Consider the following 21,640-nt stretch of genomic DNA (forward strand, 5'->3'; position numbering starts at 1 on the left):
GCTTGCGGGCTCTAGAGTGCAGGATCAGCAGCTATGGCCCAGCAGCTTAGCTGCTCTGCAGCATATGGAATTTTCCAGAACCAGGGATTGAACCTGTGTTCCCTGCACTGGCAGGGGGGTTCTTATCGACTATACCACCAGGGAAGTCCCTACCTTAATGCTTTGATTTGTGTTAAAATACAGGTGTCCTTGGGAAAGCCAGCTTATAACTTGCCAGTCAGGAGACACCCCGTGGGACAGAAGGATCTGAGAGTGGTTTTAGAAAGGACTACAGGGAGACAAGAGTGGGGCCTTGAGCCCTTAGGGGCTAGAGGAGTCACCAGTGAGGGGAGGCAGGGAAGGGATACAAGAGGAATGGCATCGAGGAAGAGGGTGGTGATGCCACAGACCAAGTCTGCTGCACAGACATGCCCGGCACCAGGCTCAATGAAGCTAATTCCTGCATTAACTTTGGCGACAGTGACAGACCTCAGTTCCTCATCCTTTCCATTCCTCTCTCTTCAGGACTGTAGCTGCAGGTGACTTCTGGTTAGGCAGAGACAGCTCCATGTTTTCACTTGTTTGGTCCTCCACGTGTCATCTCAGAGGTGCCTCTGTAGCCCAACACCTGAGCCCAGGAGGCCAGGCTCCTTCCTGCCAGACCAGAAGTCCCTGCTCCTTTAAATGTTGTTGTTGTTTAGTCGCCACGTCATCTGTGACTCTTTTGTGACCTCATGGTCTTTAGCCGTCCAGGCTTCACTGTCCATGAGATTTCACAGGCAAGAATACTGGAGTGGGTTGCCACTTCCTTCTCCAGGGGATCTTCCCAACCCAGGGATCGAACCCACGTCTCCTACATTGGCAGGTGGATAGGTGGATTCATTACCCCTGAGACACTAGGGAAGCCCACTGAGAAAATATTTTTTGGCAAAAACCATTTCTGGCCAATTTGGTTAAATACTGCCATGGCCAGGGGACAAGGATGACACCCTTTGATTTATACATAAACAGACACTGCAGACCTAAGAGGTGAGACAGGATAAAGCCAGAGCAATGACTCAGCCTAGGATGGCCTGGCTTACGCTGAGCTGAGGAGTGAGGCTGGTTTCCAACAAGACTGGATGTGAGTTGCTGCTGCTACCTTCTCTCCGCCATGGGGCTTTCCCCCAGCAGCCCCCGGCCTCAGACCGGCCACACACACCCTGCAGTGTTCAGGGGTCGGTGCCGAGGAGTGATCTTTTCTTGAAGGACATCATGAGAGAGGAGTCTGTGTTTAAGAAGGCTAATTCCAAGCTCATCCAAAGGCCACCTGAGGCACTAATGTGGGTTCTACAAGTTCCATCTGTAGCTGAGCACCTCGCTGCGGTGCACGTTTCCAGCCGGTGGACTGTCCTAAACGTTCTCAGCTGCTGACGGACAAAGGCGGGCCTCGCCGGCTGCACACGTTCTTCAGTTTGCACACATACTCTTATAAGGAAGTGGGGCTTAGCAGGCACTCACTCGTGCACAGCCGGGGAGACTGCGACGGTGCTCACAAGGATGTCCTGACTCAAACACGGAGGTGGCTCCAGTGCCTCATTTTGTGATTTTACTGTCACCAGTGTCGCTGAAACCCTGGCAGAGCAGAGTTAAAAGAAAGGTGTGCCTTGAGACAAGCCCTGAGAATCCATCTTTAAAGGAACAACTCTGCTTCCGATTTGCCAAGGAACTAGGGTGTCAAACGGGCTTCCCTGGTGGCTCATCAGTAAAGAATCTGCCTGCAATGCAGGAGCCACAGGTTCAATTCCTGGATCAGAAAGATCTCCTGGAGAAGGCCATGGCAACCACTTTAGTACTCTTGCCTGGAAAGTCCCATGGATGGAGGAGCCTGGTAGGCTGCCGTCCATGAGGTCGCTAAGAGTCAGATATGACTGAGCAACTTCACTTTCACTTTTCACTTTCATGCATTGGAGAAGGAAATGGCCACCCACCAGTATTCTTGCCTGGAGAATCCCAGGGACAGGGGAGCCTGGTGGGCTGCCGTGTATGGGATCGCACAGAGTTGGACACGACTGAAGTGACTTAGCAGCAGCAGCAGCAGGGTATCGAATAGGCTTCCCTGGTGGCTCATCAATAAAGAAGACGCCTGCAATGCAGGAGCCACAGGTTCGACCCCTGGATCAGGAAGATCCCCTGGAGGAGGCCATGGCAACCCACTCCAGTTTTCTTGCCTGGAAAAATCCCATGGACAGAGGAGCCTGCTGGGCTATAGTCCATGGGGTCGCACAGTCAGACACCACTGAAGTGACTTAGTACACATGCACAGGGTATCAAACAGGAGCCTATTACACAATTCAGCCCCCACCCCAAGTGATCAGACTTTGTCAGGAGCTTGGGTGATTTTTTGAAGTATGGCAGAGTTCCTCATCAATCAGAAGCTATGCCAGTTGTAGCAATAGAGCAGGTCCCAGAAGGGGTGTAGGGCACCCACCTGTTTTGGTTCCTGGATGATGGGAAAGTTTCAGGACAAAAGCCTGTGTAGCTGCACAGAGGGTTTAGGTCATGGCTGCTTGACAGCAGGGAAAAAAGCATTCTAATGCCATTACGAGCATGAGTCAACACCAAGTCGAGGGGCTTCCCTAGTGGCTCAGTGGTACAGAATCTACCTACCAACATAGGAGACACAGGTTAGATTCCTGATCTTGGGAGATCCCACATGCCGCAAAGCAACTGAGCCCATGCACCACAACTACTGAGCCTGTGCTCTGGAGCTAGGGAGTTGCAACTATCGAGTCCATGTGCCGCAACGACTGAAGCCTGAGTGCCCTAGAGCCCGTACTCTGCAACAAGAGAAGCTATGGCAATGAGAAGCCCGCGCAGCACAACTACAGAATAGCCCCCACTCACCGCAACTGGAGAAAGCCCACAGGCAGCAACAAAGACCCAGCACAGTCAAAAATAAATAAATAAAACTATAAAAACAAAAATACCAAGTCGAGGTGAATCCTGGGCCAGTGAAGGGTTGAGGGTGAAGATGCAAACACGGAGAGAAGCAGCATGGAAAGAAGGAAGCCTCTGGAACCTTGGCCTTTCCGATCACACCATGGTATTACCCGTGAGTTAAGGGGACCAAATTGCCACTGGATCAATAATTTGAGAATAAGGAAGTTCTAGAAAGAATGAAACCCCCTAGAGCCAGGTCTCGTGTTAGCCTGGGGGCTGGCTGGCTATAAAAGACTGACCTGAGACATTGGGAGATTTCTTCTCTGCCTCTGAGGCATTCAGTTCAATCCTCCAACAGACTCAGACCATCTCTTCTGGGCATCAATGGCTCAGATTTCTACTCAAAACACATATATCTGTGCCTGGGGAAAGGCAAGCATGAAATACACTTCACTGAGAAGCTGAAAAGCATGGAGGGCAAGTTAATTTTCACAGAAGAAAATGACGGCGGCACAACAATGGAACGCAGGATTCGCCTCTCCAGAGCGGACATGGATTTTCCCACCTGGGAGAACCACCAAATTAGTTGGCAGTTGAAAATATGATCTCTGACTGTTTTTTTCATTCCCCTTAGACCTTACATTTTATTTGAAGACCATGAAACAACAGAAGATTAAAAGTCTTATTCAGAAACAGAAGTGGAAAGGAGAATTCAGTATTTCTGTTTAAAAAAAATACTTTCAAAGGTATTTCATAATTGAAACCTAAATTTGTAGGCGGAGGTGGGGGAGGGTGTGTGGCTTTCCTTGTTTGGTTCCTGTTGGATAGAGAGACAGCCCGTGAGCTTGGGGGGCAACAGAAACCAGCCACCTAGAGTCCTCACCAGCTGCCCTGGACCATCCCTTGCTGACAAACCCAATGGCTGCTGCCCTGGGAACAGGAACCAATCAGAAGCCACTCCTCTCGGGGGTGGGGTGGGGGCAGACAAGTAGCAGGAAAAATCATACAGTTATGACACGTTCTGCCTCTTACTAGATGTGTGACCTTGGGTGAGGCACCCAACTCTCTCAGCCACAGCTTTAATAGCTCTGCTGCTAAGTTGCTTCAGTCATGTCCAACTCTGTGCAACCCCATAGACGGCAGCCCACCAGGCTCCCCCGTCCCTGGGATTCTCCAGGCAAGAATACTGGAGTGGGTTGCCATTTCCTTCTGAATGCATGAAATAGCTCTAAGTTGGGGCTAATCATATCTGCTAAGATGGTTGGATGGCATCACTGACTCAATAGACATGAATTTGACCAAACTCCAGGAGATAGTGGAGGACAGGGAAGCCTCGTGTGCTGCGGTTTATGGGATTGCCAAGAGTTGGACAGACTTAGTGACTGAACAACAATAACAAACATCTGCTCTTATCTAGAGAGGAGGACCTAGGTTCAGGTTTTCTGATGCCTGACTCTACAAAATATAATTTTGTAGGCCTTCTTTAAGGAAAAGAATGCAAATACAGGATTGAGAACAGGGTGTTAGAAGGGGTTCATGCAAGCGGAGAATCCTACAGTTTCAGTCTCATTAGTGCCATGGTGAATCCACCTTTGCACACCTGCCTATCTCAGATAAGGGAGGAGGATACAAAAGGTGCTCTGCAATTGTAAGGCATTATATAAACAAATGGTACTGAATTCTTCTACAAATATATAATACTTACTGTGCTAAACAGTATGCCAAGTGCAAGAGACAGAGCTGTGAAAGAGACACACATGTCCCCCCACCCCCATTCCCCTTATGGAACCCAGAGTCTCCAGGCACTGAGTCAGCATCTGTGGCAGGGTGTCCTCTGAATCCTGAACACAGAGGTGAAGCTGATCAGTACAAAAGGTCTGACTGCTCAGCTGCAACACTAGCCCCTCTCAGGGCTCTCCAAGGTCCTTATTCCCACACCCAGCTTTCTAGGACTTGAGTTCTACTCAGTCTCAACCTCCGGAGAAGGCAATGGCACCCAACTCCAGTACTCTTGCCTGGAAAATCCCATGGACAGAGGAGCCTGGTAGGCTGCAGTCCATGGGGTCGCGAAGAGTCGGACACGACTGAGCAACTTCACTTTCACTTTTCACTTTCATGCATTGGAGAAGGAAATGGCAACCCACTCCAGTGTTCTTGCCTGGAGAATCCCAGGGACGGGGGAGCCTGGTGGGGTGCCATCTCTGGGGTCGCACAGAGTCGGATACGACTGAAGCGACTTAGCAGCAGCAGCAGCAGTCTCAACCTCTGCCTTTTCCTCCTTCTCAAGCACTGTCTTCTGACCAACTGCCATCTTGAAATCCACAGAGCAACAAGTCGACCTTTCTAATCGTTTATTTTCAAATATGGAGGGACAGTGGTGGCCTAGGGCAGCGGGGGTGGGTGGAGTGAGTGAGAAGATTAGGGGATAGATAACCACTAAGGAACGTGGAGTTTCCTCAGAGGGAAATAGTGAAAATGTTCTAAAATTGATGATAGTATTAGATGTACGACTCTGTGAATATACTAAAAGCGACTGTAAACTTTAAATAAGTGACATGGCATGTGAATTACACCTCAATAAAGCTGAATTATGAATCAACTATGAATCAAGATGATTCATAGATGACTAATATGAATCAAGAAGCACCTAAAATTCAAGAAAAGAGCACAGAAAAAGATCAGAATAAACTGAAGAAAAAAAAAAAACTTGAAGAAACAGAGATCATTCAGAAAATGGGAGAGAATTTTTTGAAAGACCAATTATCCTTAGATTTGAGAAGATGCTGAGTCCGAAAATAGAATAGAGAGCTATGAAAAAGGAAATTTTCAAGAATGGGTTCTGACCAATTTAGAAACAAAATTTTTGCTGAGATATAAAAATTCTAATAAAGGTCTGGAAGATAAAGCCAAAGATAACTCTCAGAACATAAAGCAAAAGACCCGAGACACTAGAAACATCTAACCACCAGGACTTTCAGGACAAAAGAACAGAGAAAACAGATAAAACTGAATTAAAAAGAAAAAAAGAAAAAATTTCCCAGAGATAAAGGAAGAGTCTTTAAAATGAAAGGCTGTAGCATAAATGAAAAAAATCTGTGCCTAGATACATCAATGTGAACTTTCAGAACATCAAAGAGTAGAGCCTAAAAACTTACAGAAAGATAAAATGATGATCAACAAAGAAACCCAAATCCAAGTAGAATCAGAAATAAAAGATCTTAGAAGACAGGGTAGCAGGCTTTTAAAATGGCCATTGAAAGTCATTTTGATGAGAATTTTATATCTTAATTCTTCATCAAGAACAGGAGTACTAAATCTCCATCTAATAGAGTGGGAAACCAAGGAACATGCCTGAAGTGGATAGAATGAGAAATAGAAATTTCAGTATATTGCTTTAAGTTTCACAGGTATCCATTAATTAAACAATATAATTTTGTAATGGAAAGGAAGAGGAAGGATAGAGAAAAGAGGATAGTATAAGGTAGAGTTTTAGATTTTCTTATCCAGGAGTTGATAATTTATTAGGTAATATACAAGAAACCTAAATCTAAAAACATTATTCAGAGGTATAAAAATAACTATTAGAAATACTGAAAACAGTAATGTTTTTTAAAAGTTGCTCTTAAGAAGCAATCTTGAAAGTAGGGAGGCAGAAGCCTGTTATTTAAAAAATAAGATATAAGGTTATAAAAAAAAGTTTTAAAATCTAATTAATGGGACTTTTAAATACAAAGCCCCAAAGCACCAAAGCGAGGCCAACACCTGTCACCCAAGTAGTGGTGTGAAACTCACTTCTTCATGGTTTGTGGCTTTTGCAGTTGTTTGAGACTGAAAACTATCATCTTATTCTAATTGCCTCTTCTAGACATTCAAAATGTACACTAGTTTATTAAAAAACTTGAGAAGTTCTGCACAAAAGAAATCAGTTTAAATGCATCTGAAAGCAGGTCAATTCACCGAAAGACAAATTTGATGAATTATTTGCTGATTTTAACAAATTTACCAACTGTCATTTTTTTCCTTCGAGACATGACTTATAGTGGGAATGTCTTCAAAGCTTCAACAGAAATGTTCAAGTGGCAAAGAAGTATTAAACTTGCAAAAAGTTAATAAAATATAAATTAATAGACATGGATACTTTCCCACAAATAAGATTGTTTAGGCTGCTTTTGGTTTCTTTTGGATATTTCCAAATGTTGTTTTAGAGTTTGTTTAAAATGTCAAGCATGTAAAGTTTGTCTATTCCATAATTCCTTCAGTGGCTTATCAGCCATAGTTTAGTATTTCTAGCAGTTAAACGTGTAAATTAAATATAAATTCAAAGGCCCCCTAAAGATATTAGCATTTTAAAGTAATTTAAGTTGAATTTAAATTCTAAATTGATAGAAATACAGAACTAAGGTTAATAAGCTTTTTAGGAATTGGCAAACGAACCTTAGAAATAATGTTAAAAATGCTTAAGTGTTTTTTAAAAATGACATTTTGAAAGCATAGAAAAAAGTCAAATACAGCTGAAGCAATCCTCTCACATATGAAATGTCGAATCATTCGATAGAAAAAGTGTACTATTTCAAGTAGGAGTTTTTCAAATAAACTGAATTTTGTTTTTGCTAGCATTCCAGAATTTGTATTTTCCCAACATCTTGGAGAACATCTCAGTATTAGTTCATATTCAGAAAAGTATCTTTCAATGTCCGTTCATCAGCCTGAACTCTTTTTTTAAAAGCTGCTAGATCATCATTGGTAAATTTGGCATATGTGGCAAACAGGTCTATCATGGAACTGGTGTTTGGTGAGCTGGCTACCAGTAATTGATTTTCAGCAAATTGACCTGAAGCCATTTTTTTTTATTCTACCTTTTCCCAGACTCACTTGACCAGAATCTTTTTTCACATCACATCAAGAGAATAATTGTCCCCAGGGAACATACTTTGGGAAACATAACAAGAATGGGGTCCGGTGTGTGCATCAGAGGTCCTGAGGAATAGTAGACTCTGAGTTCATTAGAAACTGGTAACAAGGGAACTAATGAGAAAAGGTACTTCAAGTTTACCCAAATGTTACATTCTTATAAATCTGCAAACTCTTATGCTCTATTCATCCATTTCTAAGCGTGAAAAATGCCACATTTTCTAATAAATTTTAAAATTTAAGCCTTGTTTTGTCATAGAAAACTAACAGGTGAGAATGAAGTGTCAGCTTGCTTCTTCTCCTTCCATGTTCTTTGGGTCTGAGAAGCAGCATGCCTCCACATCTTAATTCCCTCCTACTCCCAGTGGCCTCTGTGATAACTGCCAGCACGGGGCTAGGAGGGAAAAAGGCAGCATTCAGGGCAGAGATCACACACTGACAAGCCCACCGGGACCGAGAGGATGCGGCTGAGTGAAGCTGAAGCTGGCCTGGTCGGGGAACGGTGGGAACCTTGGCAATGGACAGAGCACAAGCCAGGTTTAAAAAGCCACTGCTGCCCTGCCCAGCGAGTAATGCTTCGGGGACATGGATCCACTGTCAGCAGGACTTTCGACTTCCCAAGCAAAGCTAGAAATTCAGGCTTTTTAAAGTATAAAAATCTCTCACTTTCTAGAGGTTAGCAACTGTTTCAATTAAAAACAAATGCAACTGATGAGAAATGTATCCTTTAAAATATATGAATATACATGTTCATATTCATGAATATGAATGTGTGTGTGTATATATATCAGTGTATATGTATACATACATATAACGGAAGCAATATCACTCTGTCAAAGTGAAAGTATTAGTTGCCCAGCCATGTCTGACTCTTAGTGACCCCATGGACTGCAGCCCGCCAGGCTCCTCTGTCCAGGGGACACTCCAGGCAAGAACACTGGGGTGGGTAGCAATTCTCTTCTCCAGGGGATCTTCCTGACCTGAGATCAGGAAGGGATAGAACCCAGGTTTCCTGCCTTGCAGGCAGATTCTATACCTTCTGAGCCACTAGGGAAGCCCCACTCTGTTATACACACACACACACACTACTTAGTAGGTGGTGAGCTTCCCTGGTGGCTCAGATGGTCAAGAGTCTGCCTACAATGCTGGAGACCCAGTTAGATCCCTGGGTTGGGAAGATCTCCCGGAAAAGGAAATGGCAACCCACTCCAGTATTCTTGCCTGGAGAATTCCATGGGCAGAAGAGCCTGGCAAGCCCCAGTCCATGGGGTCTCAAAGAGTTGGACAAGACTGAGCGGCTAACACTTAGTAGGTGGTAGAATAATAATGTATATATTATAATTATATTATTATATATAGAATGATATATATTATTCCCTCTATACATTATTATAGTTACTATTCTACCACCTACCAAGTTATAGAAAAAGATTATAAGCTATCAAAGCTACACTTACCCTCAGGATGTTCTCTTAGAGCCAGGCAGAGGAAGGAAAATTATGTATCATTCATAACTTAATGATAATTGAGGCAACAGAAAATCAGAGTTGAGTTGGTTGTTTTTGTACTTTATTTGTGACTAAAACTGAAGAGGTTTTGGAGGGTTCTTAAACTCACAGTCTCAGCCCAAAAGGACATTAAAGCTCAGCTGGACAAGCTTCCCACCTAATAAGGGAATTATTTTGATAAAATTCCAAATGATGGTCACCTGTTGTGTACACACTTCCAAAGATGGGTAATTTACTACTCTTCAAAACAGCATGGACCACGATGGGACACTTGCATTGTCATGAACTGCTATATCCTGGCGTGCAAAGTGTCGTCTTCTAATTCCAAGTCATACATCCTAGTTCCTCCTCCTTGGGTTATGAGGAAGAGTCTACTCCCTTCCTACACTACAGCTCTTTAAAAATCTGAAAACTTGTACCGGGTCTCCTATTCGTTCACAAAGTCTCTTCATCTTGCGGTAAAACCTCTCCATTTTTCATCTGCCATTTCCCATATAATGTCACTACAAGAGTCTTCTCATTCTGGTCACTCTCAGTGAGGAACTCTCTAGACACAGTGCAGTGAATGCGTGTATCCAGTCTCTTCCAATTACCTACAATCATGCAGTATACAGGCTCAGCTGGTAAAGGATTGGCCTGCAATGTGGGAGACCTGGTTTTGATCCCTGGGTTGGGAGGATCCCCTGGAGAAGGGAAAGACTACCCACTCCAGTGTTCTAGCCTGGAGTATTCCATGGACTGTATAGTTGATGCAGTCGCAAAGAGTCGGACACGACTGAGCGACTCGCACATGCAGTATAAGGCGGCGGCATCTTTCTCGGCCATTCTACTGCACTGGTCTCCTGCAACACCCCCCCCCCCCCACACACACACACACACATAGAGAGCAGTTAGGATTCTTTACATTATATGAGCCAAGAAGTCCAGTTCAAACTGGATGATAAAAAATGACATCTATCAACCTAAGTGTTGTGTAACTCAATATTATAGGGCTGAATTTGGTTTCAGGCAATGCGGAAACAATGGGAACCAGGATCTCTCTTCACTCCTTACCTGTGCTTCCTGGGTTTCATCTCCATTCTCTCTCCTATAACCTAGCAGCCTGCATCTCCTGCAGCCATATGCTTCCTCTATCATGAGGCATAGGAAAGGGAAGTTTACTTTCTTAATATTGCAAATAAAAGCCTAAGAATAGACATCATTGGCTCTAACTGGTCTGGCTTGAGTCAGGAGACCAGAGAAATATGATTTTCTAGCTTAAGCTAATCATTTTTCTAGCTTAAGCTTAATTGATTGTGGTCAATCAATCACATATAAACTAAATGGCTAGGACATCTGAGGTTCTATTAAGAAAAAGAACAGAGGAATTCATGCTGGTGGGGCATCCACAAATTATCTACTACAAAATACTTCAAAAACTGTCCAGCCTGTTACTGAATTTTTCATCACAAATGCAGACTTTTCCGTGTACCCCTGTTTAAGTTCGTGTTGTTGGTATTGGCCAAATGTTTCTAATTAAGAAGATAATTCTGAAGTTTGGTTTAGTCCTCCAAAGTATTAATTATTCTACTCAGCTTTGCATCCCTTGCAAATTTGATATACATAACTCCTATGTATTCATCTCATTAAGTCTTTAATAAAAATGTTGACTCAGAACCAAAAAAGTGGAGCTTTGAGGCACATACCATTATATGTTTGCCCAAAGGAGTCTATCAATCTGTTAATGGCTACAGTTCAGAAATGGCTGTTGAAAAGGCATAAACCAACTTTACTAGCCCACTTTTTTTCCATCTATAGGAAAAGTACCAGAAGACACTATCAAACTCCTTGATGGAATCAAGGTGTACTCTTTCTGCAGCGCCTCCAAACTGAATGCAGTCTTCTGGTTATGTTCCTTAGTGCCTCCAGCCAGAAACAGGAAATACACACAGGGGCTGAGAAACCTGCGCAAGATGCATCACATGCTGCCATTGGGCGCACTTTCCTACACAAGCTTCTCGGCCTCAGGAAGGGCCTCACCAGCACCCTGACCCATCCGCTGCTCTTACAGCAAACAGACTTCTTAAGCAGCTAGCTTGTGTTCTGGTCCAACTGAATCCTGCTGCTCCTTTTAAAATTCTAGGAATCTGCTCTTGCAGAACTTCATTCCTAATTCATAACGTTAACGGTAAAATGCTATCTATTCTTTCTCTCCCATGTCATAACTTTTTATTTATAAGCCTTTGGACCCTCTTTCCCACCTTGGGATTTTTCCCTTTTTTAAATTTATTTTTAATTGGAGGATAATTGCTTTACAATGTTGTGTTGGTTTCTGTTGTAGAACAATGTGAATCAGTCACAAGTACACATATATCCCTTCCCTGTTAAATCTCCCTCCACCCCCACCTGCCCCCATCACCCTCCTCTAGGTTGTCACAGAGCACTGGGCTGAGCTCCCTGTGCTATATCTATTTTACACAGGCTTCCTAGGTGGTACAAGTGGTAAAGAATCCACCTGCAGGAGACTCAAGAGACGTGGGTTTGATCCCTGGGTGGGGAAGATCCCCTGGAGGAGGAAATGGCACCCCACTCCAGTATTCTTGGCAGCAGAATCCCATGGACAGAGGAGCTTTGCGGGCTACAGACCATGGGGTCACAAAGAGTTGGACACGTGTGAGCACCATCTATTTTACACATGGTAATATAAGAATTGATGCTTTTGAACAGTGGTGTTGGAGAAAACTCTTGAGAGTCCCTTGGACTGAAAGGAGATCCAACCAGTCCATTCTGAAGGAGATCAGCCCTGGGATATCTTTGGAAGGAATGATGCTAAAGCTGAAACTCCAGTACTTTGGCCACCTCATGTGAAGAATTGACTCATTGGAAAAGACTCTGATGCTGGGAGGGATTGGGGGCAGGAGGAGAAGGGGACGGCAGAGGATAAGATGGCTGGATGGCATCACTGACTCGATGGATGTGAGTCTGAGTGAACTCCAGGAATTGGTGATGGACAGGGAGGCCTGGAGTGAGTGATTCATGGGGTCGCAAAGAGTCGGACATGACTGAGCGACTGAACTGAACTGAAATGAATATACATGAATTTTTTTCTTTCCAAAATTTTTACTAGGTCATCTCTGAGTATACTAGTACAGTGGAGATCATTCTACTTTGTCCATCATTCACATCAGTCATTCATCATGACTTTTGATTCACTTGGATCAAAAGTCCAAGCTTTTGAATACTTTCTGTCCATCCCACACCTTGTTACTGGAAGGGCTGCCAGCACATCATCTCCCTTGGTCCAAGAAGTAGAGGGCATGAGACCCAAAGGTGCCAAACAAGTCCACCCAAAACACATACTCTTAAATGTGGAGCTAGAGGGACTTCCCTGGCAGTCCAGTGATTATGACTTCCCACTTCCACTGCAGGGGGTGCAGGTTTGATCCCTAGTCAGGGGACTAAGATCCCACAAGCTACATGGCATGCTCCCCCACCCCAAAGAACATTTAGAGCTAGAGGAAATATGTCTTCTTTTGTCACAGAGCTAGGAGAACGTGAACTAGGGGCTACTGGAAGCCATCTTCTCTACTGCACTGTGGGGAGATGTGTGGGAAAGAATGAAGGCAACAGAGGAGGGAGCAGAGAGAAACAGATGTGGGGAGAGGAGGAGGGAAGGACTGGGAGTAAGAGAGGCAGAGACTCAACTGATGACCCAGCCTGGATCCCTGACTTCTGTCACAGTAACTCTGTCCCTGGCTGAGCGGTTCTGAGGGCAGCAAACTCCCTTCAATGCTTAGGCAGCCTGAGTTGGGTTTCTGTCACTTGTAACAAAAAGAATCATGATAGATTCATGCAGCAGGAAGGCAAGGTGGTGGAGCTGGAAAGACTACTCAGCCGTCTACAGTGCAGTAACAACCCAGATTTTTATAATCAAGCAGATCCGGGGTCAAGCTGACTCAAACACTCTTCTGGAAAATTATAATCACTATAAAATAAACGTAAGGCCCGAGCCTGAATCCCAGCTCTGCCACCGAGTTGGCAAGTCACCTAGGTCTCATCCTCAGCCTCCGCATGTGGAGGATGGGGCAGGCTACCTGCTCACTGTGCTGGGAGGATGAGAGGGACGAGAAAGCTGCCTGGTCCACAGGAGGCTGTTAATAAATAAGAGCAATTACTTTTCAGTTGAGGGAAGCTGAAAGGTGGAGGAGAGCTCTTACCGTCCTCTCACCCGGTCCTCTCAAAAGATGATGCTAAAGGATAGCTGCCGGATGCTTCTGTGATGGCTGAACCCGATTTATCTCACTCCGGGAGGATATTACGGTGGCAGTTCCCATTACAAGCAAGAGCAGATTTGTTTCTCTTTAATTCTGAAGGGCAGTGTAATCGCGTGATTGGAGTGCTTTGTGTAGGAAGCGCCACTTCCATCAGCCATGCATTCTTTGTAGAGCTGGTACCGTCTCCACTTCCCTCGCGGCCCCCAGGGCCCCGCCCTCTGCCCTGTTCAAGGCTACAGACTGCCACCCCCTTGCACGCCAGTTTCCTCGTCCCTGGCTGGGTTGCATCCCTTGAACATATCACACATTTTTTTCCCCAGGCAGTATGCTGGTGGCTCACACAATAAAGAATCTGCTTGCAATACAGGAGACCAAGGTTGGATCCCTGGGTTGGGAAGATCCCCTGGAGAGGGGAATGTCTACCCATTCCAGCATTCGTGCCTGGAGAATTCCATAGACCGAGGTGACTGTCCGTGGGGTCCAAAGAGTCCGACAGGACTCAGCGACTAACACTTTCACTTTTCATGCTCTCATGCGCTTATGAGCTTTGAACTATCTAGGCGGAAGGATACTGTTTCAGCTCAAAATAACCTGGCTCCCTCAAGAACCGGGTCCTATCATTTGGGGGGCTATTTACTCCCCATCTTTCATTTATTTCAAGGACCTCTTACTGTTCCTTACAAATGCCATCACCATTCTCTGTAAGTGATCAAATGTATGAGGCTTGATAAATCAGCTTTACTTGTGCAATTTAATCCAAGGTCCATTCATCTATCCTTGGAGAATTTCTGAAAACTAAGTATGGACTTCACTCAAATACACAGATAAATAGAATGTGAATGTGTGGATCAAAACATTTTTGTTTAATTATAAAACGTATTTATATGAAATTAAGGTTGGTTTTCATGGATTTTTTTTGAACCTTCTGAAACTATATCTGTCACTTCCCATTTCTCAGGCCTGTCTGATTTTCTGTTGGCTCCCTACAGAGGAAAATGGGATATAGATATATATATATATATATTTTTTTTTCTTCCTACTTTCTCTTCCAAGAGCTGAGAAAAAGGGAAAGAGATAGCAACTATGTGCCTGCAGGGGCAGCCAAGCAAGAGATTGATTCAACAGGAGAAATTCAACGCATCCCAAAAGATTCCCTAGGATTTGATATCCTGCTGCTCAGGGTACAATTTGTTGTAATAAGAAACAGAAGATTTCTGTCAGCAAAGTCAAAGTATTCAGCGATGGCTTGTGAAAGTTAAAAAAAAAAATGTGAAATGGAATGAGAAATGTTTTTCTTCTGGAAACGCTTTCATAAACAGGAGGACTGAACACCACGTCTCAGAGGATACACACTTGTGAACGCAGAAGATGAAATGCCTTCGGTGCAGGTACCTGATCCCAGGGTGGAGCGCGGCTTTCATTTGACGCCGCAGGGAGGTTGTTGACTGAGCAACCGGCAAATGCAACAAAGGAGAGGCAGGTCCCGGGTCCCCACCCGGCCTGGGGTCTCTAGAGTCAAAGTAAGAGTGGGAACAGCTGAGGCTGGCCTGAGGCCGCAGGATTTTCTTGTCTGAAGGAATATGGCTATGGGCGATGGGCTGATCTAACAACTCAAGCATGGGATGGGGTGGGGGGTAGGATGGGGGGTTGAATAAAGTTCAGCAAAGATTTCCTAGGATCCAGGACAAAGCAGAAGGTGGGGCCTCTGAAAGATGATCGGAGGTGGCCTGCCTGTAGCCAGGAGACAAACATCAGAAGCGGTCTGGCCAAGAGGCAGGAGGAAGCGTGGGTTTTACGTGTGTTCTGCTATGAACAGCATGTTGGGGCAATGCGTGGGTCACCTTCCCTTCCCAGCAGGGGCTGTACATATATCAGCAGTGCCCAGTTATTTGGGAATAGCCAGGTTGGATGAAGACTTGGTTTGTGAAGCTGGCCCATGACCTAGGCCTGTTTAGAGCTAGGAGCTCTGGCAAAATCTGCAGCCCTTGTTCAGAGGCCAGAGAGCCTGGGGTGGCAGCGATGGACAGAGGAACCACTGCATCAAGGAGAATGGGTGGGCTCGTGGTCACCCCTCATCTCTTTCAGAGACTGTCAGAGCCTCATGCCAACTCCAAGCACAGACTGTCCTTTATTTCTTTCGGAACTAAGACCACAAAGCTGGGCGATTCTCATGTAACTGGAACCACCCAGCACACTGTCGACAAACAGGTCTTTCCCCAAACATACAGGCGGCATCTTCAGCAAGAGGGTTAGAGCGAAAGGGAGCTTAGGGTACTTTTAGAGGGGTGGACCCCTGAAGGCGAGATGTTTTTTTCTGCTGCCCCAAGAAAAGTACAGTGAGAGAAACTGCTTATCCTGCTCTCCTTTCTTCTACCAACAGGCTCACACTAGCTCCAGGTTATGCACTCCTGGAAAACGGGATGAGCTCAAGTCAGTAGTTAAGGAAACACACGTGCACCTCAACTGCTGCAGCTCGTCGGAGGTGCTGTCCTCACTGTCTTCCTTCCCCTCTCTGCCTTTGCATTTTCCTATTGCTGTATTTCCAGATTCTATATTAAAAGAGCCCTCTGGGGGCCTCCCTGACGGCTCAGTGGTGAAGAGGTCTCCTGCCAAGGCAGGAGACACGGGATGGATCCCTGAGCCAGGAACATCCCACATGCCACAGGGCAACCAAGCCCACACTCCACAACTACTGAGTCCACGCTCCACAACTACTGAGACCGCACTCCACAACTACTGAGACCGCACTCCACAACTACTGAGCCCACACTCCACAACTACTGAGACCGCACTCCACAACTACTGAGCCTGCGCTCCACAACTACTGAGCCCGTGCTCCACAACTACTGAGCCCGCCTCCACAACTACTGAGCCCGTGCTCAAGAGCCCGGGAGCTGCAACTACTGAGCCTGGGTACCTAGAGCCTGTGCTCCGCAACAAGAGAAGCCACTGCAATGAGAAGCCCGTACACCACAACTAGAGAGTAGCTTGCACAATAACGAAGACCCAGCCTAGCCAAAAAACAAATAAATAAATAATTTTTTTTTTCAAAAAGAGAGTCTTTTGGTATTAAAGTTCTGCTATTAAACGGGTAAAATTAAGAGCACTTAGATCTTAATGGACCCCTTCCCCCATGGCCAAGCAGGTGGTCACTGCCCCATTGTCAAGATAAGAGGCGATGGCTAAGAAATGAAGGTCACAGGACTGGCAGCAAAGAGAGAGGCCATGATTAGAGGTATGGGGTAACTCTGTGCTTTACACAGACATGCACACAGGGCTCAAAATCTTACACAGGGGGTTGGCCACCAAAGATACTTTAATTGAAAATTACAGTGTATAAAAAAAAATGACTAAGTGGCTAAGGGATTACTGTCCACATCAGTGAGCAGAGAATAAAACATTTGTTCATTCGTTGGGTGAAATAATTCTGTAAACCTCAGCATGGAAGATAGATGGCAAACACGGTAAGTGGACAGAGCACGGGGTGTAACTCAGATGCTTGCGTCCGCTCCTGGATGGAGACCTGGCTTGGCTTGATTTCCTGGGTCCTCCTCTATGAGTGTGGCTGAGGGAAGTCTTCCCACACAAGACCCTGCAGTCTAGGGATGAGCTTCAGTGACAGGGATACGGAGAGGAGCATCCTCCTGGAGCCATCTCACAAGGTCTGTGTGACGCGGAGCCGTGAAGGAGCAGCAGAGCAGGCCCAGGGAGCGCTGAGTGAGTGACTGCGCCTGGGTGACCTGCACCCACATGCCCTGCTGGCTCCAGACTAGAACGCCATATTGATGGATGACAAAAACCCCACAGAAGACCAACTGTACATCTTCAGGAGAAAAGCCAGCTTGAAAACAGTAGTAGATGGTACTGCTCTGATGAAACCCTACATTTCATTAACTTATCTGCTGAAGCTTCTGAGGGAAAAGTTTAAAAATTACTGGCGAAATGAAAATGGAGGTGGCTGCTATGTAATTACTGGCAATGTCTGATTTACAAAGTCTTACTTGTAACTATGTCATGTACACAAACCACTAGCTGCATTTTACTTCTGTTCTTCCCACTATTTTTTTTTTTTCCTGACAACAAAGCACAAAAACTGATGACCTAAGATGAAATCTTACTCTTTCATGCTTTCTTTCCCCTGAGGAGGATTTCATATCCCCTTACTTCTTTCTCTGATCATGGCGCCATCATATATGCACTCATGCTTAAGATCCTTCATCATGCCTGTTCTTCTGCGTCTTTAAAGGTAATTTACAAAATGTCATACCCAGCACTACTTATGGACAAGTAAATCAGTCAAAGCAAACCTCACTCTATAAGAACAGACCTAGATCAGGGAAATGAGAAGGTCCTTACATATTGTGAAATGAATTTAAATCAGGTATCATCAAAATCATGCCATCCATTCTTAATCCTTTGGAAGAAAGAGAGACATTTTGGTGGATGAGGGACACGAATTGGTAATAGTTATCAACACTGAAAATGAACATCACCTTTGCTAGAGCAAATTAGCGTTTAAGGAATTTACCATGCAGACTCACCCTATGGATTCAGTCACATTGGAACACAAGGATACAAGTACATGGCTGTTAATCATGGTATTGTTTGACATGGTAAACATACATGGAAACCAGAGGGATGGATTATGGTACACTCATGAGATGATATACTAGCTGTCTGTTAAAGAGAATGGGTACAGAATGAGGTCCAGATGTCCACACTGGTTATAAAGTGAAAAAAGTCAGTTATGGAACATGAGACAGAGAGAGACCCTATTTTTTCCCCTTCTCTCTCTTCCACAGAGGAGAATTCCACTGGCTTCTATATTCTTTTTCTCCTTCTCACCTTTCTTTCCCCACCCACCATGCTAGTAGGCATATTTAATAGATCAAGACTGGGACCTAGTCTCTTCCTAAGAAAGACAAGAAGAAGAGAGAAAGTGAGGAAAGGAGGGGATAGTGGGGCTTTGAAATATATTCAGATGAGTGCCTCACACATTGAAAAGTTCAGAAAGAAACTCACCATGGCTATAGTTAGGGAGTAGGACAGAAGTGTGAAATATGAGGGCGGGTTTTTACCTTTCCATTGTTTTGAAAATGTCCTTTCCTAAAAGTATACATTATTCTTACCATAGGCAAAACCAATACAATATTGTAAAGTTAAATAAAATAAAATAAAAAAAAATTAACAGAACCTGAAAATATCTTGAAAGTACTCCTTGAAGCCTTAAAAAGCCTATTTCCATATCATCCTCTGGTTCCTAAAGAAAATCAAGTTTCATTTCTAGTCAGCATAATTTAAATCTTAGTTTTTAAAACTATGTACAATTTTGTTTTTTGTATTTTTTTCTTTCTATTTTTTTTTTTTAATTTATGGCCTATATTGATGATGCTGAGCAGACTTTCACGGGCTGGTCCAGGGGACCTCAGCATGATCTGTAACACCTTCTTCAATAAGAAAATTCTTTCCAAGTTCTAAACTACCAACTGGCAAACTAACTTGAAGGACCCAATTTATCATATGGCTGAGATTTGACCGAATTAAAATTTTAAATAAAATTTGTGAAGTATCTTTAACTTACTTTCATTCTGCTTAATTTCTGCAGTGCTAAGGGACAGATGACCCTGCATATATAATCAGAGATACATGCACAGATACCCTCAGGGGACATACTATGAGTCAATACTAAAGATTACACATTTTGTCCTATGTGAATTAATTCTAAATTGCTTTATGGAACATAAAGAACTTAATATTTTATGTTGCATCATAAAAGGAACTTCTATTGAGTAAAAATAAGTGGAGTGGCAAGAAGGGAGTTGAGGGCAATGCACTGATTTGGATTGGATAAAAATGGAATAATGGACACCTTCTCTCAGGTTGGCAGTTATGATTTCACCAAGGTCAGCAGTGACAAAATCTCTATGAGAGTCTTGACCTCAATCTAGTTGTTGAAAACGGTAATCTCAACATTGTAAACCTGTTACAGCAGACGGCAATCCAGTCACCTCTCAGTAACACATGCCTAACTGCCCATGTCCTTGGCTGCTGCTGCTGCTAAGTCGCTTCAGTCGTGTCCAACTCTGTGCGAACCCATAGATGGCAGCCCACCAGGCTCCCCCGTCCCTGGGATTCTCCAGGCAAGAACACTGGAGTGGGTTGCCATTTACAGGTGGACAAAAAGCCCCCCCGGAGCATCTGCTGGGCTTGCCTGGTGGCTCAGATGGTAAAGAATCTGCCTGCAATGCAGAAGACCCTGGTCAGGAAGATCCCCTGGAGGAGGAACTGGCAACCCACTTCAGTACTCTTGCCTGGAGAATTCCACAGAGGAGTCTGGTGAGCTGCAGTCCATGGAGCTGCAAAGAGTTGGGCATGACTGAGGGGCTAACACAATAAAACCAAGAGCATCTGCTGGGAGATGGTGTAGACTGCTGAGTCCCACAGCATCAGTTCCCTCACCTATGGGTCAAAACCCACTGCCCTTTGGGATTCCCACCTCACAGTTTATGATTGTTAAAGGGCTTGAGGGGAAAAAAGACCAAGTCTGCCAGCATCCACCCCTCTCTCCTTTCTCTTAACTCTGTTGGCTCTGGGTTACTCATCACCTTCTTCTCTGCTACAGCTCCAAAAGCAAACCGTTTAGTTCCCACTCATTTTTAGTGGATTGCTGCAGATTTGATTTCTTGAAATACAGAACACCACAGAGCAACTCCATAACAAGCTCCAGGAGGAAAAATGGAGGGAAGCTTGGAAACATGTCACCCAGCCTAAGAACAGAGGGTACATTTACAGAATGAGCATGACCTGCCAAACACCAGAGAAACATAAGCAAATGCATTCCAAACAACATGGAGCACATTCTGGTGGACGTGGCCTCACTTACAAGAAAGGCCTCTTTGTTTGATTCAAATTTAAGTTGGTGAAACTGCCAGTTAATGAAGGGGTAAGAATGTCCTTCAGAGAAGCCCCAGTGGGTATAGAGAAAAGAGGATTCAAAAGTACGTGCAGAAGGAGCTCCCTCACAGGCATGCTGCCTTCTTAATGAATCAGGGGACCAATGTATGTTTCTGCACTGGGGGCGGGGGCGGCTTGGCTGCAGAAAGGAAGGGGAGGATGGATAGGATGGGTCAGTGTGCATCCAGCCCAGCCAGCAGCATGGGGTGAGTGGCTGCCAAGGGGGTCTGGAGGAAGGAGGATTTTCTGTCTCCTGGCTGGCATCCATTCACTCATCAGGCAGCCTGCAGTTTGGCGTCCTGAGACCCAGCCCTGAGTTCAGAGAGGTAACGCCAACCGTCCCCAACCTGCCTGTCATTGCAACACAGAGGCTCAGAAAGTGAACGAAGCCTTATCTCTTTGTATTCAATTCCTCTTTTCTGAGAACCCACAAGATTCATCATACCAAACAGACATTTCACGCTCATGGGAAAGTCTACAGTCTCAGCCCTCAAGGCAATCTCCTATAAGTTTGATTAAAGCTGACTCACAGTCTGGATTCCAAAGCTGTTCAACCACAAGGCAGTGGAGGAAACCACCTAGAGAAGCTCTGAAAAACGCCCTCAGGGTCACCTGGGTGCTGTGGCTGGCCTGTGGACTTCTGCCATGCACCTGGCTGGTGGGCCTGCACCATCTTTAGGTTCTTCTCTGTCTGCACCATGCTCCTGGCTTCCTGACCAAGCATGTCATTTCCAGCTTCCTTCCTTTGCCTGAACCAATATCCTAGTCCCTGGACTTGCTTCTGTTCTTATCATGTGGATCCTGGTAACTTTCCCACTCCACTGTCTTCCAAGGCTCTTCCTCAAGTGCAGACAGGTGGCACCCTGGGCTCTACTTCCCTCTCCTCCTTCCCCGAGGACCACTCCCCTGCCTGTTGTCCATGTTGCACAAGTCTAGACTGGATCCTCCCTTTGCTCAGTCCCTTAGGGCTGACATCATACGGTCTTCAGAGTTGAGAAATTCAACATCTGCCTGGAACAGCGCCTCTGCTACCCCCAGGAAACTACCCCCCACCTCCAACCCCTGCAGGTCTCAGATGCTTTCAAGGCACCTTCGCCACACTCGGTGACCTTG

General features: G+C 45.0%; 1 protein-coding gene across 10 annotated transcripts in view; it reads right to left on the reverse strand.

Moving 5' to 3' along the window:
• The window catches only part of SMYD3 (SET and MYND domain containing 3), a 750,237-nt gene that overhangs the window by 88,538 nt on the left and 640,059 nt on the right, over positions 1-21,640 (reverse strand). Inside the window, exon 11 of one of the 10 annotated variants that reach the window (XM_044943077.2) lies at positions 12,376-13,450. The exons of 6 other annotated variants lie outside the window; for them this stretch is intronic. In XM_044943077.2, the coding sequence (XP_044799012.1) occupies positions 13,390-13,450 (61 nt within the window). In that variant the 3' untranslated portion in view covers positions 12,376-13,389. Of the gene's footprint in view, positions 1-12,375; positions 13,451-14,793; positions 15,083-16,876; positions 17,238-18,875; positions 20,341-21,640 lie in introns of those variants that run through there. 3 more of the 10 variants (XM_044943073.2, XM_044943079.2, XM_044943076.2) reach the window with 3 other exon arrangements.

This window comes from Bubalus bubalis, chromosome 5 (assembly GCF_019923935.1).
Source record: "Bubalus bubalis isolate 160015118507 breed Murrah chromosome 5, NDDB_SH_1, whole genome shotgun sequence".
Taxonomy (NCBI): domain Eukaryota; kingdom Metazoa; phylum Chordata; class Mammalia; order Artiodactyla; family Bovidae; genus Bubalus; species Bubalus bubalis.